This window comes from Furipterus horrens, unplaced genomic scaffold, assembly GCF_987537825.1.
Source record: "Furipterus horrens unplaced genomic scaffold, mFurHor1.1.pri manual_scaffold_17, whole genome shotgun sequence".
NCBI lineage: Eukaryota > Metazoa > Chordata > Mammalia > Chiroptera > Furipteridae > Furipterus > Furipterus horrens.
In genome coordinates this window covers 27,772,055-27,789,622 of record NW_028327187.1, presented here as the reverse complement: position 1 = coordinate 27,789,622, position 17,568 = coordinate 27,772,055, and the positions used below count along the sequence as shown (strand labels likewise).

Below are 17,568 nucleotides of genomic sequence, written 5' to 3'. Positions count from 1 at the left end.
TAGAGATGACTTAGGGTGCAGCTCTTTGTTCTCTTCAGCTGTGCTCCAGGCCCGCTGACCCTTCAGCGCTCCGAGAAAGTGGGGATGGGGAGCCTGAAACCTATAAAATAAATGGGGACAAGGAGAAAGGAAGACCATCTCGGGGCTCTCCACTTCCCATTTCCTCTGTAGGATTCCTCCCTGCGGTGCGTCCCTGAGGTCCAGGCGGGGGAAGCTGTAGGCCAAGGAGCAGTGGTGGCTCAGGGCTCGCCACGGTCTCCCACGCCTGACTGACTAAGCGTCCTGTCTGAGAGCACAGGCAGAAGAAAGCTCGTCGCTTGCCTTCTTTCTCTCTATCTCTCCTTCCCTGCTTGGCTTTTGTGTTGGTGCCTCGGAGCTGCAAGGACGGTGAGCTGAAGGAGGAGGAGGGGAACCTGGGGTGAGAGGCTCCCCCTGTACGAGCGCGCGCGCGCGCGCACACGGTGCCAGTGCACGCACACACGCGCGGACACGCGCGCACACACACACACATGCACAAAGCTCGCTCGCTTCGAGCGCACTAACGTGGCCGTGTTCTTTGTGTGGAACCCTCGAGGGGGGTTGGGGCCCGGGTCTGGTCCCGTCCTGTCCCAGGGAGATGGCGCAGCCCATCCTGGGCCATGGAAGCCTGCAACCCGCCACGGCTGCTGGCCTGGCATCCCTGGAGCTCGACTCGTCGCTGGACCAGTACGTGCAGATTCGCATCTTCAAAATCATCGTGATTGGGGACTCTAACGTGGGCAAGACCTGCTTGACCTTCCGCTTCTGCGGCGGGACCTTCCCGGACAAAACTGAGGCCACCATCGGCGTGGACTTCAGGGAGAAGACCGTAGAAATCGAGGGCGAGAAGATCAAGGTGATCCAGCTGGTCAGGTCCAGGAAGGGTGGGCTCTGGGAGGGGGTCTTGCTTGAGGTATCGCTCTAGTGGTTGTGGAACATCAGGTGCGTGGTTGGTCGATGCTTGCTGAGCCCACGACCCTTGGCACCTCCTCATCCCCTTTTGCCTCTCTCAGCCGCCTGGTTCCAACCTCACCCATTTTGGGAGCAGGCTGGTGTGGGTGCATTCATGCCCTCTGCTCCTGCCTGACAGCTTCCGCCAGGAAAAGCATGTGTGATTCCATCCTTGATCCTGAGCCAGGAGCAGCAGCACCTATGAGCAGAGGGAGGTAGGAGGGAACTGCGTCCTGGTCTGTGTGATGGATCCCAAAACACTTTCCATATCTTGAGGTCTCTTCTACCTCTTGGGTGCCAATAGGCTGCAAAAACCCAGTTTGGTTAAGCCCCAAGGCAAAAGAGGGAAGGAAAGGATGGAAATCCATAGAAAATTACAGTTATGGTTAACATTAGGGCTGAAATGGAATAGGAGTGTAGTGGGGTTGTTCTGGCACAAAGTCATTAACACTTTTAAGGAAATTGAAATGGGGTCACCTACCAGCCCTTCATAATAGACAAAACTTGTTATTTTGGAACAGTGCTCCTCAAATGATATCCTCTGTATTTGTAATTATTTGCCATTACTCATTCCATTGGTATTGTCTTCACCAGGCATTTGTAAAAATGCAGAGCAACTTATCTGAGGGCCAAGTGAAGTGTCTAGGTCCTTCTTTCTTATTAGTTTATGAAGTAGGCTAAGTACAGGCATTCTTGCCTGACCATTTGTACTCACTGTTGGTTCAGAAAATGTAGAAACTCGATATGACAGGAATATTTCAATGTGCAGAGGATAGTGGGAGCAAGGACATGACAAGGGTAGCTTCATGTATCAGAGGAGCAGAGAGGGGGATGGTTATAGGTAGGAAAGTCACCTCAAAAGACATTGGGCACTAAAGACCACTCCACTAGATCCACAGCCGACCTTTTCTTGAGCCTATGGTCAGACCCTATCAGGTGAGGATAAACCTCTGTCCTGATGGTCAAAGAGCCCAAATGACCACAAGGCTGATCTTCAGAGTGATATAGAGAGGAGGGCTGAGTAACTGGGGAGAATGATGAAACACTGTAAACTATGCAAGACTCTTGACTCCTTAGTTATTAAAATGAATGTTTTTAAAAATGGCTTCAGAAACTGAGCCAAGGTGCTGGATGTTTTAGGAAGATGGGCAGCTCAGTACTGGTAAGGAGGAGCTCTTGAGAACAACTGAGCCCCAGAGTCAGGAATACAGAGCACTGTTTTGAGATACTGATGTTTTTTACCCCTTACCTTTTGGGGGATATTGTTACATTTTCTTTTTAAAGTCAAAGTAGGTATCTGTCTTTCTCCTTTCCCAGGGCTTTATGTTGATGGTTGCTTGGTCAGGACTTTCTTTAGTGTGTCTAGCTTCTTTAATGTAAGGTTGTAAGCTTCTGGAATTCTAAAGCATTCCTTAACAATACAAAGGAGAAAAATACTTAACAGACTTGCTCTTAAACTCTCAAGACCCTTAAAGTGTAATTCTGTTTCCTGTTTAAAATCAAGTGTCACATTGAGCTAAACAGCTCTCTGGATTTAAGAGAGGGAAGTCCACCTGAAATTAACATGGATGAAAAAGGAAGTCTTTGGGAGTCTGGAGGAGAGGGAGGAAGAAGCTAGAAAGTGAAAAATGGGAGGTGAAAACGAGTGGATGAGGGTCACAACCCAAAGCCCTTGGGGAAATTTTTAAAAGATTCCTTTTTTAATAACAGCCCAGTACTTAGCCAAACTGGATTTTACAGTCCCTGCTAAAGATTCTGGACTTTTCCCAGGGGGCAGAGACTGTGACAGTGTGACTCATTAGAAACAGAGCTGAGCAGAACACTACATGCAAAGAAGTGCTCAATACGGGCTTTTTGGGGGAACATGATATTTCAAGAGGGCACAGACTTGTGACACTTATGATATGAAGGAGCTCTCTGAGGGTCGATTCTGAAGGATATCAGGATGAAGTGTAAGAGTGGGGAGATGGTGACCCTGCCTCTTGTAAAGCTGCTGCAACCTCATGGCCGAACCCAGCAGGCGAAGACCAGCATGTCTGTGGGAGGATGGCAGAGCATGGCAGTGAATACATGATCTCAGTGGGAGATTTGGCCCCACACTCCAGCTGGCCTGGAGTTTCTCAAGGCACAAGTACCAAAACCACACTAGGAGGTGACTTCCAAAGGCTTCTCCCTTTGGGGGAGAGAAAGTCCACTGTGCCAGGCAGGTTGAGGTGGTCCTAGAACACAGCTGTCAGGCTATAAAATGCCAGCTCTTGAAGGAGAGTGGGAAAGAGGGCTCAGTGAGCTCTTCTCTCAGTCCAAGAGTAGGGTGTGGCCTCTTCTGGGTTGTACCTAATTCAGCATGTTTGGGACTATTCTCTTAATTACCAGGGCTATCTGTAGGGCCTTGAGACCCAATTTGGTGTCTCCAGTCAATGTGTCTTCACCCCCTCCCTATCACAACATTTATAGTCCTGTGTTTCCCAGTTAACATGAGCATCAAGAAAAGCCTCCAATGAGTAGGTGATAAAAATAATAATAGTAATAACAACAACAACAACAATAATAATAACAACAACAGCTATTGCTTTTTGAATAAGCAGAGAGCCCAGACTGGGATCTTTACATGTTCTATCTTATTTGATCTTCACAGTAGCCCTATGAAATTAGGACTATAGTATTATTATCATTCCCACTTAATAAGGAGAGCGAAGTTAGAGAGATTAAGTAACTTGCCTGAAGGCATATGGATCTGAGCCTGTCTTTGACCTTGGAGCCTAAACTAAGCATTTCACCATATCATTATCCTGCCTCCCTGTGATAGGGCCAATTATTTCAATGTAGATTCAGAGCCCGTGCTTTCTACCACTGCACTGTATTCTAGGGGGCAATATCTGGCCTTGAGGGAGTTGTGCACAGTGGGAGGTGGCATACTGGGCAGCCATCCTGGTTGTCTCTTCTAGGCCAGGGGTCCAGAGTTGTAGTCCCAGGACCCAGGATCCTTCAAGTTGTCTCCTTCAACTGCACCCCAGACACTGAACTGAGTATCTTATCCAGGCTTTACTTTTCACACCTTGGCTGTCCCATCTTAGGCGTGAGAATCAGGGAATGTTCATAGATGGAAGAGACCTTAGAGATCTCTATTCCAATACCCCCATTGTACAGATAGGAAACTGAGACTCAGAGAGGGAAAGTAACTTGCCCAAGATCATACAAGGCCAGACCTACAACTCAGGTCTTCTAATTTCCCTTTCAGTGCTCTTTTCATATAACCCCCTGATCTGGGCTTGTCCCATGGTCCATGCAACCCATTTAGTAACCTGTGACAGGGACACAGAGACATATCATACAAGAAAGTTGACACACCTTCCTAACATCAGCCTTGGTGGAGGCATCTCCCAACCCCCAAGGAAAGGGTGGAACTTCCCATAATGACCATTATGGGTCTGTCTCCTATAGGCTTAGCTACATTATATTGAGCCTGTCTCAGACTAAAAGCACTGGAAAATGCCAAATAGGAATGTGTGAGGGTAGGATGAAGGAGTTATTAGAGGAGGAAGTTCAGAAGTAAGTTTGAAGCCATTCTTTATAAATTCTCATGGAAGCACCCTCTCTTGCCTAGTTTGGTTCCTTACACAGGTTGGGAACCCCCTCAGCCCTTGCCCACTGGATCAGGCAAACTTCAGGACAGCCATGGCTGTGGGCAAGTGCCAGCCAGGACTGTGGATATCTCTTCCTCTGCTGACCACTTGGAAAAACACCTTCTTGTGTTACATTATCGAGTGGACAGAGGCTGAGCTAAGTGTTCCCTCAGAAGCTGCCTGCAGTCAGGATGACATCATGTCTTCTTTAGGGCTTCTGAGCTTCCATCTTCTGCCAGTTAGCTTAATGGTTAATTACCCATCAGTGTGTGTTTCTCTGTCTGCCTTGCTTCCTCGCTTTCTCTGTGTTTCTCTTTGTCTGTTCTCCTTTGCCAATCTCTGGGTAAGCCTTGTTTGTGTATCTTAGACTTTTCCTGTCATCTACTTGGGAACTCTCCAGAAGTTACAGATGTATCTTTCTCCCCTTTCCATTTCTACTCTCCCCTGCTGGCCTCCAACAAAAGGACATTCAAGTTTCATCTATAGAGAGGTGCCAGATATGTTCTCTAGGGAAAAGAAATACCCATGTCAGCTATGAGCATGTGCAGGGAGTGAGAGACTTGCTGAAACTTGCTCAGACAGCCATAGCCCCAGGAAAATGGTTAAAAAGGCTAGTTTTATCTTTGGTAGCTCCCCACACTCTGCCCCTTGACTCTGCTCCAGCATCCCTGTCACTTTGGGCCTGCCCCCAGCCACCCAAGGCAGGCTGCTGGCATTCCTCTCTCGTACCCCTCCCCACTGACTGCCTTTGCCTTGGCTCTATCTCATTGCCAAGAAGCCAAGCTTCCTCCACTTTCCAGGATGAGAACCAAGAGGTCCAAGGAGCAGTGCTACCAGGGCAGGGCTGTTGGGCCTTCTGAGACAATGGCAACAATGAGGATTTGCAGAGCACTTTATATTTTGCCAAAGCTCTTTGCCATGTGTTATTTCATTTGCCTGATCATTTACTTAGCTACTAAGCAAAGGAGCTAGAATCCAGGTCTCCTAATTCCAAAGCTACTGCTCCATTTCAACAGTATCCGCTCAGTTACTTGTCAGGCCAGACTTGATGCTGGAGGTTTTGGGCCAGGGAAGAAGGGAGTGTTTATTAGGCACTGTGCCATGTACTTACAAGGAATGCTAATTCTCATAGCATTACTACAAGATTGCTGTGGTTATCCTCAGTTTCCATAGGAGGACATTTAAGATAGAGTAAGTTATCTGCCTAAGGACACCTAATTAGTAGTACGTGATTGGGCTGAGATTTGCTCCCAGCTTGGTTTGACTCCATTATGTCCCACTGGCCCTTAGGGAGAAAAGAGGATCTGAGGAACATGCATATGGCTAAGGGACAGTTGTCACCCTCAGGCCACCATGTGGATGCAGTGCTCACATGAAATGAAGGATGGACAAGAAGAGTGAGTGCCAGCTGCAAAGAGGGAATGGGGTGCTTTAACTGTCTCTCAGGGGCCAGGGTATTATGAGGATGCTGAGAAGAATAAAGACATCAAACTCCCAAACAAAAATGAGGTCCTTTGTGTGCCGCATGAACCTGACTGCTGTGCTCTTCCTTTGTGATGGTTCTTCTGATTTTCTACTGTGAGCAGCCTGCTTTTGGCTCACTTCTCACCACAAACAGGGGTGCAAAGAATTTAGGGTGAGGTTTATAAAGAGCTAGAATGGGAGCAGTGCCCTCAGTTTAAATTTTGAGCCTCCAGATAAAAGCTTCAAGGCTCTCCATGGCATTGGAAAGGCAAAGTTGGTCTCCATCCGAGATGTTCTGGCAGCTTAGGTGGTGTATGCAATTTTGAAGCCAAAGAAAACCCAAACAGCCAACCTACTCAGCCCCAAACACCTCACACACTCCCACCCTTGTTCTTGCTACTGGTAGGTATTTTTAGAGTCCTGAGCTCATGGTGTTAAAGCATCTGCCACATGCCTTAGGGCTGGTAGGGATTCAGCCTTACTCAGAGATAAGAGTTAGGACTTCCGGGCCTGTGGGGATTGGAGATCAAGATATTCTTGTGCTATACCTGTTCTCTTCCCACTGACCTCCATTCCTTTCCTGGCCTGCCCTCCCTTTCTTCCTGTTTAGAGCGCCAGAGCAGTGGTGGAAAAAAATGAAAATATTTTCTGGCTCTGCTTGCTGAAACTAATCAGTATTCGAGGACTTATGTTTTTCTACACAACCAAAGTTGAATGTTCTCTCTGAAATCATCTTGACAGATACATAGGATGCCTGACTTCTTGTAGTTTTGGTGGCTCAGGACAATATTGCTTTTTGATAACAATGACAATGACAATCATAATGATGAGTGATCTGATGTAGAAAAAGATAGCTTATAGTTTAGGTGGGGAGATGCCAAGGGCACTGATGGAATAACTAGAGAACAAATAAATATATTCTAAATGGTATGGTATGGATTCAAAGTGCAATAGAAATACCTAAGAGAATTGAGGTTGGAGAAGATTTTAGGAAGAAGGTGGAGGCATGAGCTGAGTCTTGAAGAATGGGTGAGATTTGGGTAGGGCAATGAGGGGGCAACTGATTTTGTAGGGGAAGCGTGAATTAACATGACCAAATGTACAGTGGAGGGAATGAACGAGATGTGTAGCTGACTAGTTTGAAATGAGGTTCGGTGGGGCCAAATTATGGCAAATAAAAATTTCTATTTGATGCCACATGCAGAAGAGGGCTAACATAATTTTCTGATGAGAAGGATGACATGCTGACGAAAGCAGGGATTTAGGAAGGCTAGTTTTAAAGTAGTATGCAGGAAGCACTAGAATGGAGTTATCAAGAATCCAGAAGACTTCACTGTATTCCAGAAGTGAGGAGAAGAAGACCTGGCCTAGAGACATGAAAAGTGAAATACAAGAATGGATGAATGTGAAGGTCATGCCAAAGACATGTTGTGACCATGTCCATAGTGGGAATGAAGAGGAGCCTGGACAATGAAAATTGATGTTCCAAATGATGACTCTGGGGCCCTGTTAAGATCTTCACCCAGCAAGGAGATTCAATTATATTTACTAGATTACACTGACTGACTGATAACTTCAAATAAAGGCTATACTTCGTTTTAAGAGCCATAGTAGTCAATTAGTGACCATAATCAAATTTTCTTTGATAACTGAGAATTTTATAGGGCCTTGGGACCATCATTCTGAGTATGAATTTCTCTTGTCTAAGACTTCGGATGTACAAAGGGAAATAGATTGGGCTGAATGTGTGTTGACTCCAGAGTGTCCCTTGGGAGTTGTGTTTTTGTATGTGTTATTTATATTAGCATTTTCCCCCCAATAATTTGGCTTTTATCCCAAAGGCTGAGATGCAGAAGACAAATCCAGTGAGCTAAATTACATTTTACTTAACAAAGAAGTGAACTTAAAATAAATTGAGCTATGCCCTGACTGGCTAGCTCAGTTGGTTAGTGTTGTCCCAATACAATAGGGTTGTGGGTTTGATCCCTGATCAGGGCACATACAGGGAACAACCAATGAATGCATGGATGGGTGGAGCAACAAAGCAATGCTTCTCTCCCCCCCCGCCCCAAATCAATAAATAAAAAAATTTAAAAAGAGCTAAAAGCTGAGATTTAAACATTAATGTTGTTTCCTTTAAAAAACCATCCAATGCCCCTGCCAAAGTGATGTATGCTTACAGTAGAAAATTTGGAAAATACAAAAAGAGAACTAAATAAATATTGCTTATAGCCCCACTGCCCTTAAATAATCATTAATATTCTGGTTTCCAATCTTTCCTATGCATATGACTATGTTTAGTATTTTTTTATATATTTTTTTGTTTAGTATTTTTTGTAAAAATTGGGACCACAGCATATAAAAATTTTGTATCCTGCTTTCACTTATATTTTGTGCAATTTCCTCCACCATTTATTCTTTGAAAACATTTTTAATGGCTGCATAATAGCCCACAGATCTATGCATACACTTTAGTTATTTCTGTTCTACCGAGCATTGTTTCCTGTTTTTTTTTTTAAAAAGTATAAATAAAATGGTGATTAAGATTTTTGTACAAAATTTTGATCATATCTCTGCTATTTCTTTTGTGTATATTTTTGGAAGTGAGATTCTAAGCTCAAAGAGTTTTGAACATTTTTAAGGTTCTTGATAAAATTGCCAAATTGCCCTCAGAAAAGTTGGCCAATGTACGTCCCACTTTTTCAATTAAAACACATTAATATTTTTCAACTCAAGATTTTCAACTAAAAATCTTAAGAAAAACTTCATAAACCCTGAAAGAAACTTCTTTCTATACTTTTATAAGTCCATTCTGCCAATCTGTCAAAGAACCACTTCCTGTGTCCGGGCTTGTCACCTCGGTTTTATAATGTCACAGAACCATGCTTTCTCTTCTCTATTCACGTTTCCTTTTCTGACTGCAAACATGGGTTTTTGTATCTTCCAGGTTCAGGTGTGGGACACAGCAGGTCAGGAACGCTTCCGCAAAAGCATGGTTGAGCATTATTACCGAAATGTGCATGCAGTGGTCTTCGTCTATGACGTCACCAAGATGACATCCTTCACCAACCTCAAAATGTGGATCCAAGAATGCAATGGGCATGCTGTGCCCCCTCTAGTCCCAAAAGTGCTTGTGGGCAACAAGTGTGACTTGAGGGAACAGATCCAGGTGCCCTCCAACTTAGCCCTGAAATTTGCTGATGCCCACAACATGCTCTTATTTGAGACATCGGCCAAGGACCCCAAAGAGAGTCAGAATGTGGAGTCAATTTTCATGTGCCTGGCTTGCCGATTGAAGGCGCAGAAATCCCTGCTCTATCGTGATGCTGAGAGGCAGCAGGGGAAGGTGCAGAAACTGGAGTTCCCACAGGAAGCTAACAGTAAAACTTCCTGTCCCTGTTGAAACCAAATGGTGTAAATACAAGCTCAATTATCACTAGAGTTTCTTTCCCTTTTTTCCGTGCCTGCATAACGCTGACACCTACTTGTTTCCATACAAATTGATACTAAAATAAAATTTGTATAGATTATCACATGCTTCCGTGTCTTGCTTTCCTCTGAGAAGACATTTCTGATTGTGATGAGTAGAAGAGGCAGCTTGCCTTACTAGAATAATATGCCCGTGTCAGGGCATACTCCCTATCAGCCTCTGTGTCACCTGAAGATCTCATCATCTGAGTCACTTCTTTAGGACCAATTCATTGTCTCACTTGGTGTCATCAGTAGGCAGAAACACCCAGAAGTGGTGGGATACAGGCCAGGTATGTTTTTCTAGAGCGCCAGTGCAGGCAGTAGGATAGAGAAGACTTGAAAGATGTGACTCATCAGTATTTTCTTAGTTCCCTGATGTCAAGAGGAGGATCCTCTCTCCTTATTTCCCAAAGTTTAAAAATAAAAAGCTTAGGGAAAGAGTTTAGTAAAGGAACTAGTATAAATAACCCATGGACATGTAGGTGGGGATTGACTGTGGGAGAAGGGGTGGGCTGCGTGGGGATGTAACAGAACCCCTGAGCTGCTCTGATTGAAACAGAACCCATGGGCTGTTTAGTTAGGGGCCCGATTGCCCACCGCCAGAATTATAACTCTCAATACCAGAGTTTGGTGAAAAGAAAAAGAATTGTTTATTTGCACATAGTTCTGCCTCCCCCTCCCAGGCCTAGCCAGTCTTAGAAGTCAGAAACACCGTTTCCCTACTTCCTAGACACAGTTCAGCTTTACCAGTAGCTGCCAATCACTCAATTCTGATTAGGGAGGTCCTTTCTGTGCTGTGGTGCCCGCCAGCTCTCAATGCAGAACCGCCTTGATTCTCAGCCTCCTTGTAAACTGCCTTCTTCCTGTAAACCGCATGGATCTCCTCTCCTTCTCAAAACCGCATGGCGAGAGCTTCTTCTTTAAGCAGCCTGGAGACCCCTGCTCCTCCAAGCCACATGGAGGGAGCCCACGAGAGCCAGAGCCAGAGCCAGAGCCGGCAAGAGAGATCCAGCCCCGGAGCCCCAGAGAGCCAGAGCCAGAGAGAGAGCTAAAATGTCCACAGCTGCTTATCTCCATGACTGCGTCCTCTCACGTAGTGGGTGTTGCAAACAGTTCTGACCATTCACAGAACCCTACGTAGGCTCTGTAGGCTTCTTCCGTACCATCCCACAGTCCAAGATCCCTCCCATCTTCCTGAGCATTGGAAGTAAAGTGGATCTTTGTGCAACAATATTTCCAGCCACTAGCCCCAGGCATGCAAGGGCATCCTGAAAGCTGCTTCCTTTTCCCTATCTCCCAGCCGCAAACTCTGAGGTTTGTTTTGGACTCCCCTGTTTCTGTAACAGGGAGGGGCAGAAATGGGGGGAAAAGTGGGACAACTGTAATAGAAAAACAATAGATAAATAAAAAATTAAAAAGAATGAAAAAAAATTTTTTTAAACTTTAAAAATTAAAATATGAAGCATAGGTTGCCCAACAGGCCCAGCTGTTTCCAAAATAATTAGATTCTTCTTCTCATTTCCCACTAAGCAGTCTCTGACACCAAAAGTGCCCCCCATCTTGCACCCCTTTCTTGGAGAGAGCATGGCTCAAGCTACCAAATATCTTTTATGCACCAAGATCTTTGCTGTGTGCTGTGGAGGAAACATAACAAGAGGAGGATCCATCCCCTACACTCAAAGACCCTTTGATCTAGTTGCGGGAACATTGTACACACTGAAACTACTTGGGAATGAAAATTAGACAGCTATATCCTCAAGTATACGACTGTGCTATGGGAATTGAGAGCATTATGTGCTCAATATTAGGGAAGGGTCACTGAAAAAGAATTGGTCTTATTTTGTATGCTGAATGAACTGTAATGTTTGGATTGGTAAAGAGGTGGGGAGTGGGCAAAACTTAGGAGGCAGGAATGACTTTGGGGCTGAACAGGACAACTAGAAGTCTGACAGCTGAGCAGCCTTAACGAGGGAGGCCCGCACATCAGGCAGGACAGTTTGTTGCCTTTTGAGCCAAATGGGAGATTTTGGTGGCTCTCCAATAGGAGTCCTGTAGGTATTTTTTATATGGCTGGTCCTAGGGATGTGGAAGTCCCTTTTTCAATTGTTAAGGTAACTAAATCGCTATAAAGGAATATCTGCAGTAGCCCCAGGTAGACCTCTTTACTTGGGGGTTCTCCTTAGGGTGCCTCTGTTGTCAGAAGTCTGTGGAGAGAGGGTCCTAGGCAGACAGGCCCTGAGCACTTTTCTGTGGTAGGTGAATGCAGGCTTGCCTCCTCCCCACTGCCAGCAAAGAGTAATACATCTCAGATGTACTTCCCACCCAAAGCCTGTTTGGTCCTTTCAAGTTGTCCCTGTGACCCTCTTCCTCCCATACTGGCTAATTCCCCACCGCCACCCCACCCTCACCCAGCCTCATGTTCAGCCTAGCCCCCAGGCTGGTTCTCTTTCCTTGGCTTCTGTAGAATCCCAGTCTTTGGAGTCTGCCTAATACCCCAGTGAAGGCTGTTTTCATCCAAGTTGTACCCACCCAATGTCCAGCTCCTGAATCTCACCCAAGGGGCTGAGAGCCTGTTGTCTGTTGGTGAACTGCCTGCTAAAACCCCTGTAGCAAGGTTTTCCCCATGGAATAGAACAAGGACTTGTCTCAGACTTTAGATGCTGACTCCTTGCCCAGGACATGACCTGGTTTGTGGTGTCATTTGGTCCTTGTAACCTGGCTAAAGAGCTGGGCCACCTCTCAATAAATTAACGGATACTTGCTCATTTTATTTTTCTTTATTAAATTTTTAAAAATATTTTTAAAATTTATTTTTTAGAGAGGGGAAGGGAAGGAGAAAGGGAGAGAAACATCAATGTGTGGTTGCTTCTTATGCACCCCCAACTGGGGACCTGGTCTGCAACCCAGGCATGTGCCCTGACTGGGAATTGAACTGGTGACCCTTTGGTTCACAGGCTGACACTCAATCCACTGAGCCACACCAGCCAGGGCAACTTGTTCATTTTAATTTGTGCATTTTAGTCTGGGTCCTGACCTGTCTTGGACAGGGCCCCTTAGTGCTGTAAGAGGCTCAAAATGACAACATTCCAACTCCTCTAATCAGGATTGCCTCTTCTAGACCTGGATTGCCTCTGACACAGTTCAACAAAAATTTACTGAGCACCTACTATGTGCCACTGTTCTAATCCCTAGGGATACATGGGTGAGCAAAATAAAATCATGCTCTCATAAAGGAGGTAGACACTAAACCAGAAATGAGACACATAAATGGGATAATTTGAGAGAGTAATAAGGACTCTAAGGGCCATAAAACAGAATAAATGAATAGCGAATGAGGGAGGTGGGGGAGGGCAACATATTAGAGTGGTCACAAAAGGCATCTCTGAAGAGAACACTTAAACTGAGACCTGAATGAAGAAAAGCAACTTACTGTGAGGTTAGGGAGAAGAGAACCCCAAGTAAAGGAAACAGCAAATGCCAAGGTCCTGAGGCAGAAGTGAGGTTGGTACGTTTGAGAAACAGAAAAAAAAAAGTACTGTGGCTGAGTAAGAAAGGGAGAGAATGTGGAAGATTAAGCAAAGAAGTAGGTCAGGCCAAGTCTGTTGGGTTGGGGTTTTATTTAAACGCAGTGGGAAGCCAGCGGAAGGTTTTCGCATCATCTAGACTCAGTAACCTTTGAAACGATTCGGCAGGCTTGCTGACCTGCAAGAAGGAAAAGACTCCACTTTTCATAGCATCTTTGAGAGAAATAAGACACCCCTTCCTGGGTGACTCCTGAGTGTGGGCTGCAGAGCTGGCTGTTCTCCACCTTAAAAAATACTCTGAAAACTTCTCCCAGATTTTTACCTTTTGGTCCTGCTAAGGCTCTGGTATTTGTGCTGTGAAGAGCAGGCACCCACCAATCCTACCTGCCTCTATCCTCTGTGCCTCACCTGCTTGATCTTGTCCTTTCCTGCAGTATGACATTACTCTCCCTCAGGTGACTGGGGACAGCCAGGAAGTCCTGGGGCTCCTCACTGTGGCTCTAGAAATCCTTAGAATCTCTGGGTTCCATCCAGTCTCCCAGCCCCAGAACTTTCTGCTGGCACCATGACGCTCAGGCCTCTCTCAGATTAAGCAAGAGGACTTGGAAATGGGCTGTACCCTGGGTGCACCCAGAGGAAGGGGACTCCTGAGGCCAGAAAATCATGACACCCTTGATTCCATGAGAGTGGTGAGGAGCAAGGGAAATCTGAGGGAAGCAGGGTGCTTCCAGGCTTCTCACTCAGCCTTACTATGTCTCTGGAACAATTCATGATGGCCAAAAGCTCTCTTCTACAATTCCTTTTCACTTTCCAGACCTGTACCCTTGAGTCTACATTGGTGCTACAGAGACAGGACCAGGAGAAATTACTACCAACATTTGAATGCCTATTATGTGCCAGGTTCTGTGCTAAAATATTTTATATTCCTTTACTAGCTTATTTAATGCTCCTTCAACCTGATTAGGTAAGGATAATAGTTTCCATTTTACAGATAAGAATATGGATGCCCTGAGAGATTTAGTGGCTGGTCCAGGGTAGTGAGTGGTAAAGCAAGAGCTGTCTTACTTCAAGTCTACGTTCTTTGTATAATATCATACTATATTTCCAGCTAGTTCTAAGCTTCAGGACCCTTTAAGGGATTGCAGGCTGACTCCAGCCAGTCCCTCTGACTAATGGGGGTTTGATTAGCAAGGCCATTCAATAACCAGGACTGGGACATTCCTTCTTGAATGGGATGCCACTGACCAGATACCTGCAAGAAGCCCAAGAGGCTGACAGAAGTGTCAGTTCTGGGCCAAAGGAGTCCCTAAAATGTCCTTGCCTTAGACAATAGCTGGGAACCATACAGACAGCTGGACTCTGCTGCTCAGACTTGAGAACTATGTGATCTTGTCACTGCCCTACTCCCAAACTACCCCTCCACTAATACCTGTGCATTTGCTCAGGCCCTCAGACTCAGACTGAGGATTTGCTCTGGCCAAGCTCAGTGCAGCTGAAGACTATCTTAGGAGGATCCTTCAGACAAGGACCAGATGCTGTTCTGAGCACCACCACCTAGAGCAGTGCCTGGGAGGGATACCCAGCCCAGAACAGCTGGAGAAACCCACCTCTCAGTGAAGTTAACTGTACCCCACCCTGAGTGTATGCTGGTGAGGAGAGAGGATGTGGTGATGTGCTGAGAGCTCCTTGGATAGCAAGGCTCAGCTCCCCCGTGCAACTCTGAGTGACAGATGCAGAAAGAGGCCAGTTATCCTCCTGTAACACCTGAGGGGACAGAGTTGCTGCCTTACCTTATAGACACCTCCCTCCACCCCCCATCCCTCATCCCCTCACTTACGAGGAGCCTTGTTCTCTCTGGAAGGGCTGGCCTAGGCTCCACTGGTTTCAAACCCTGTCCTGACTCCAAGTCCCCTTAACTGTCAGCACCCCTAGGGGCTGCACTGGAGCAGCAGGACTGAGATGGGGATCAGAGAGGTTCCCTTAGATAAGTGGCTCCCAAATGCTGGTTCACAGTCAACAGCTTGAAATCAGTTGGCAAATTTTTAAAGTACAGATTTTAAAACACTCTGATTTACTAGCTCTGGGGGCAGGGTCCAGGAATTTGTATGTATGTATGTATGTATTGATCCTCATTGGAGGATATATTCATTGACTTCACAGAGAGAGGAAGGAAGAGACAGAGAAAGGGAGAAACACCAATGTGAAAAGCATTGATGGGCAGCCTCCCACACATGCCCTGACCAGGGATCGAAACTGCAGCCCTCTGGTGCACAGGTGACACTCCAACCAACTGAGCCACCCAGGCAGGGCAGGAATTTGTATTTTTAAAATGTCCATAGTTGATTCTAATGTGCCCCCAGGTCTGTATGTCGGTCTGTCCCTGTATCTCTCATGCTCTCTCTCCCTCTATTTGTATGTGTATCTCAACACTTCCTGATGAACTCTAGAATCAGAAACTACCTTTCTTGGGCCAGAGCTTCAAAACTAATGGTCTGAGTAACTTTGGAACCCCAGCCTGGTGGACATTCATCTGAAACTAGTAGGCAAGAGCCTCTTAACCATGAGAGACCAACTGAATAACTAACCTGGAATGTAAACCCCTCTATGCTGTGAGGGCCACTCTGGACGCAAGACACAAGATAGATAATTCAAGAGATTGCATGTCTGCTGTGTGCCCTCTACTGGCAAAATCAGTGAAGGTTGGAAGGTGTTTACCAGTAGGAGTTTATCTAGAGTTGTATTATTTCCTGCGATGGAAGGCCATACAGAAGGACCTAATCCTGTCCAAGTCTGGGCACTTAGGCACTTGGAATTAAAAGGGTTATAATTTAAAAACACGACTTTGTTCAAATATAATTGATAGGTAAAAATTGGACATATTTAATTTATACAATTTGATGAGTTTGCACATATGCATACATCTGCGAAACCATCACAACCAAAGTAATAAACATATCCATCACTTTCAAAAGTTTCTCTGTACCACCCCTTTTATGGTAAGAACACTTAAAATTTATTAAGAGGGTAGATCTCATGTTAAAGGTTGCTCTTATAAGTAAGCTACCTGTGCCCTATCACTGGGGCTTTAAAGTACTACTAGCATGGCATCAGGGAGGGTGGGGGGACATTGAGGAGCACCTTACCTGCCCAGGGAGGGAGACAGATTTTGAAGCTGGGTAGGTAAGTAGCCCTGGACCACTGGGGATAAAAGAAGATTCACCTATGCCATGATGCAGCCGAAAAAGACCGAGAAAAGGATCTCATGGTCTGAAGTGGTTGGTACTTAATCCTTCCCCCAGTATTGTGACCCACTGCATTTACTCTTAAAGTACTGGAGGAAGTGTCAGGTGAAAGCAGAGAGAAGAAACCTAGCCTGCTTGATCCTTACCGATAAATCCCAAGTGGAGACCCGAACACTTCAGATAAAGGAGAGGAAGTTACCCCAGGTATTTTGGTCCTGCTTATCCTTCCAGGGAGATCATTAGATGAGGAGGATGATATCAGACCTAGCCTAGTTTTTAATCTCCATACCTCCAACTGAAAATATGACAGTGATTCATGACAGCTCACATTATTGTTTACTATGCACTGCTAAATCCTCTGTTATGTGCTTAGCATGGACTATCATGTCTAATACTCATAATAAGCTCTGAGGGACAGAATAATCACAGCAGGTTGCCCAGGGTCATACCGCTTGGCCAGCATTACAGGAGGGTATAACCCAGGTCTAATTGCAGAGCTGGGACCACAATGCTAACTTCTTATTCTTCTCTATTTCTGTTAAGCCTAGGAGGAGAATGTGCTTCTCCTTCCTGGATTTGAGACTAAGGGTTCCAACTCTGCTGCAACAGGACTAAGTAGCAGATTTGCTAGCAGCTGATGCTAGATGCTTTCCAGTTCTCCATTCCCATGAACAATAAAAATAGTGTGATCACGCAGTACCTCTGTTTGATGGCCAGCTATGAAGATAATGAAGTTTTAGGCCTCTGGATAAGGATTGCTTGCTTGTCTACAAATCAGAAGTCAGCTTTTAAATTGCTTATCCTCCATTAAAGAAAATGCTCAGCTTTGACTAAAACTGGGACAGGGAGGATGATGTTTCTTAAGGTGAGGAAGTCAGTACTTCCTGGTATCATTTTACTTTCAGAATTACAAGTGGCCTAAGTTTGCTCATCAGTAAAATGGGATTGAAAACCTTATTTACATGATTTTTTTGAAGATTAAAATAAGAAATGTTATGTATGTGAGATCTAGTTTATGAGTAAACATTTTTATATTATTTCTCAGTTCCCCTGATATAAAGTGTACTATGGTGAAATGAAAATGGAAGACCATTCAGGTTTTTCCTGGTCATTCAGTTTCAAAAATAAAGCTCTATAGTATTGAATATATTCTTCTTTTAAATTATTCAGAACTGAGGTAATTTGAACATAAAGTCACCTGAAAGTCACTAAAAGAACTAACAGCTTTTAAAATCACTTCAAATCATTTGATTCAATCAATAGACAACTGAATAG

The 17,568-nt window shown here is 45.1% G+C and overlaps 1 protein-coding gene across 1 annotated transcript; it reads left to right on the top strand.

Moving 5' to 3' along the window:
* On the top strand, window positions 1-9,586 carry RAB33A (RAB33A, member RAS oncogene family). Its single transcript, XM_090264627.1, has 2 exons — window positions 1-874; window positions 9,004-9,586. The coding sequence occupies exons 1-2, from the start codon at window positions 617-619 to the stop codon at window positions 9,457-9,459; spliced, it is 714 nt and encodes a 237-aa protein (XP_090120753.1). The 5' UTR covers window positions 1-616; the 3' UTR covers window positions 9,460-9,586.
* The last annotated feature ends 7,982 nt before the right edge of the window (window positions 9,587-17,568 follow it).

What these genes read in the sequence shown, in the direction of transcription:
- RAB33A (XM_090264627.1), top strand. Translation starts at nt 617, where the DNA reads ATGGCGCAGCCCATCCTGGGCCATGGAAGCCTGCAACCCGCCACGGCT. An exon ending in TCGAGGGCGAGAAGATCAAG is followed by an intron (nt 875 to 9,003) that starts GTGATCCAGCTG and finishes TGTATCTTCCAG; the next exon opens with GTTCAGGTGTGGGACACAGC.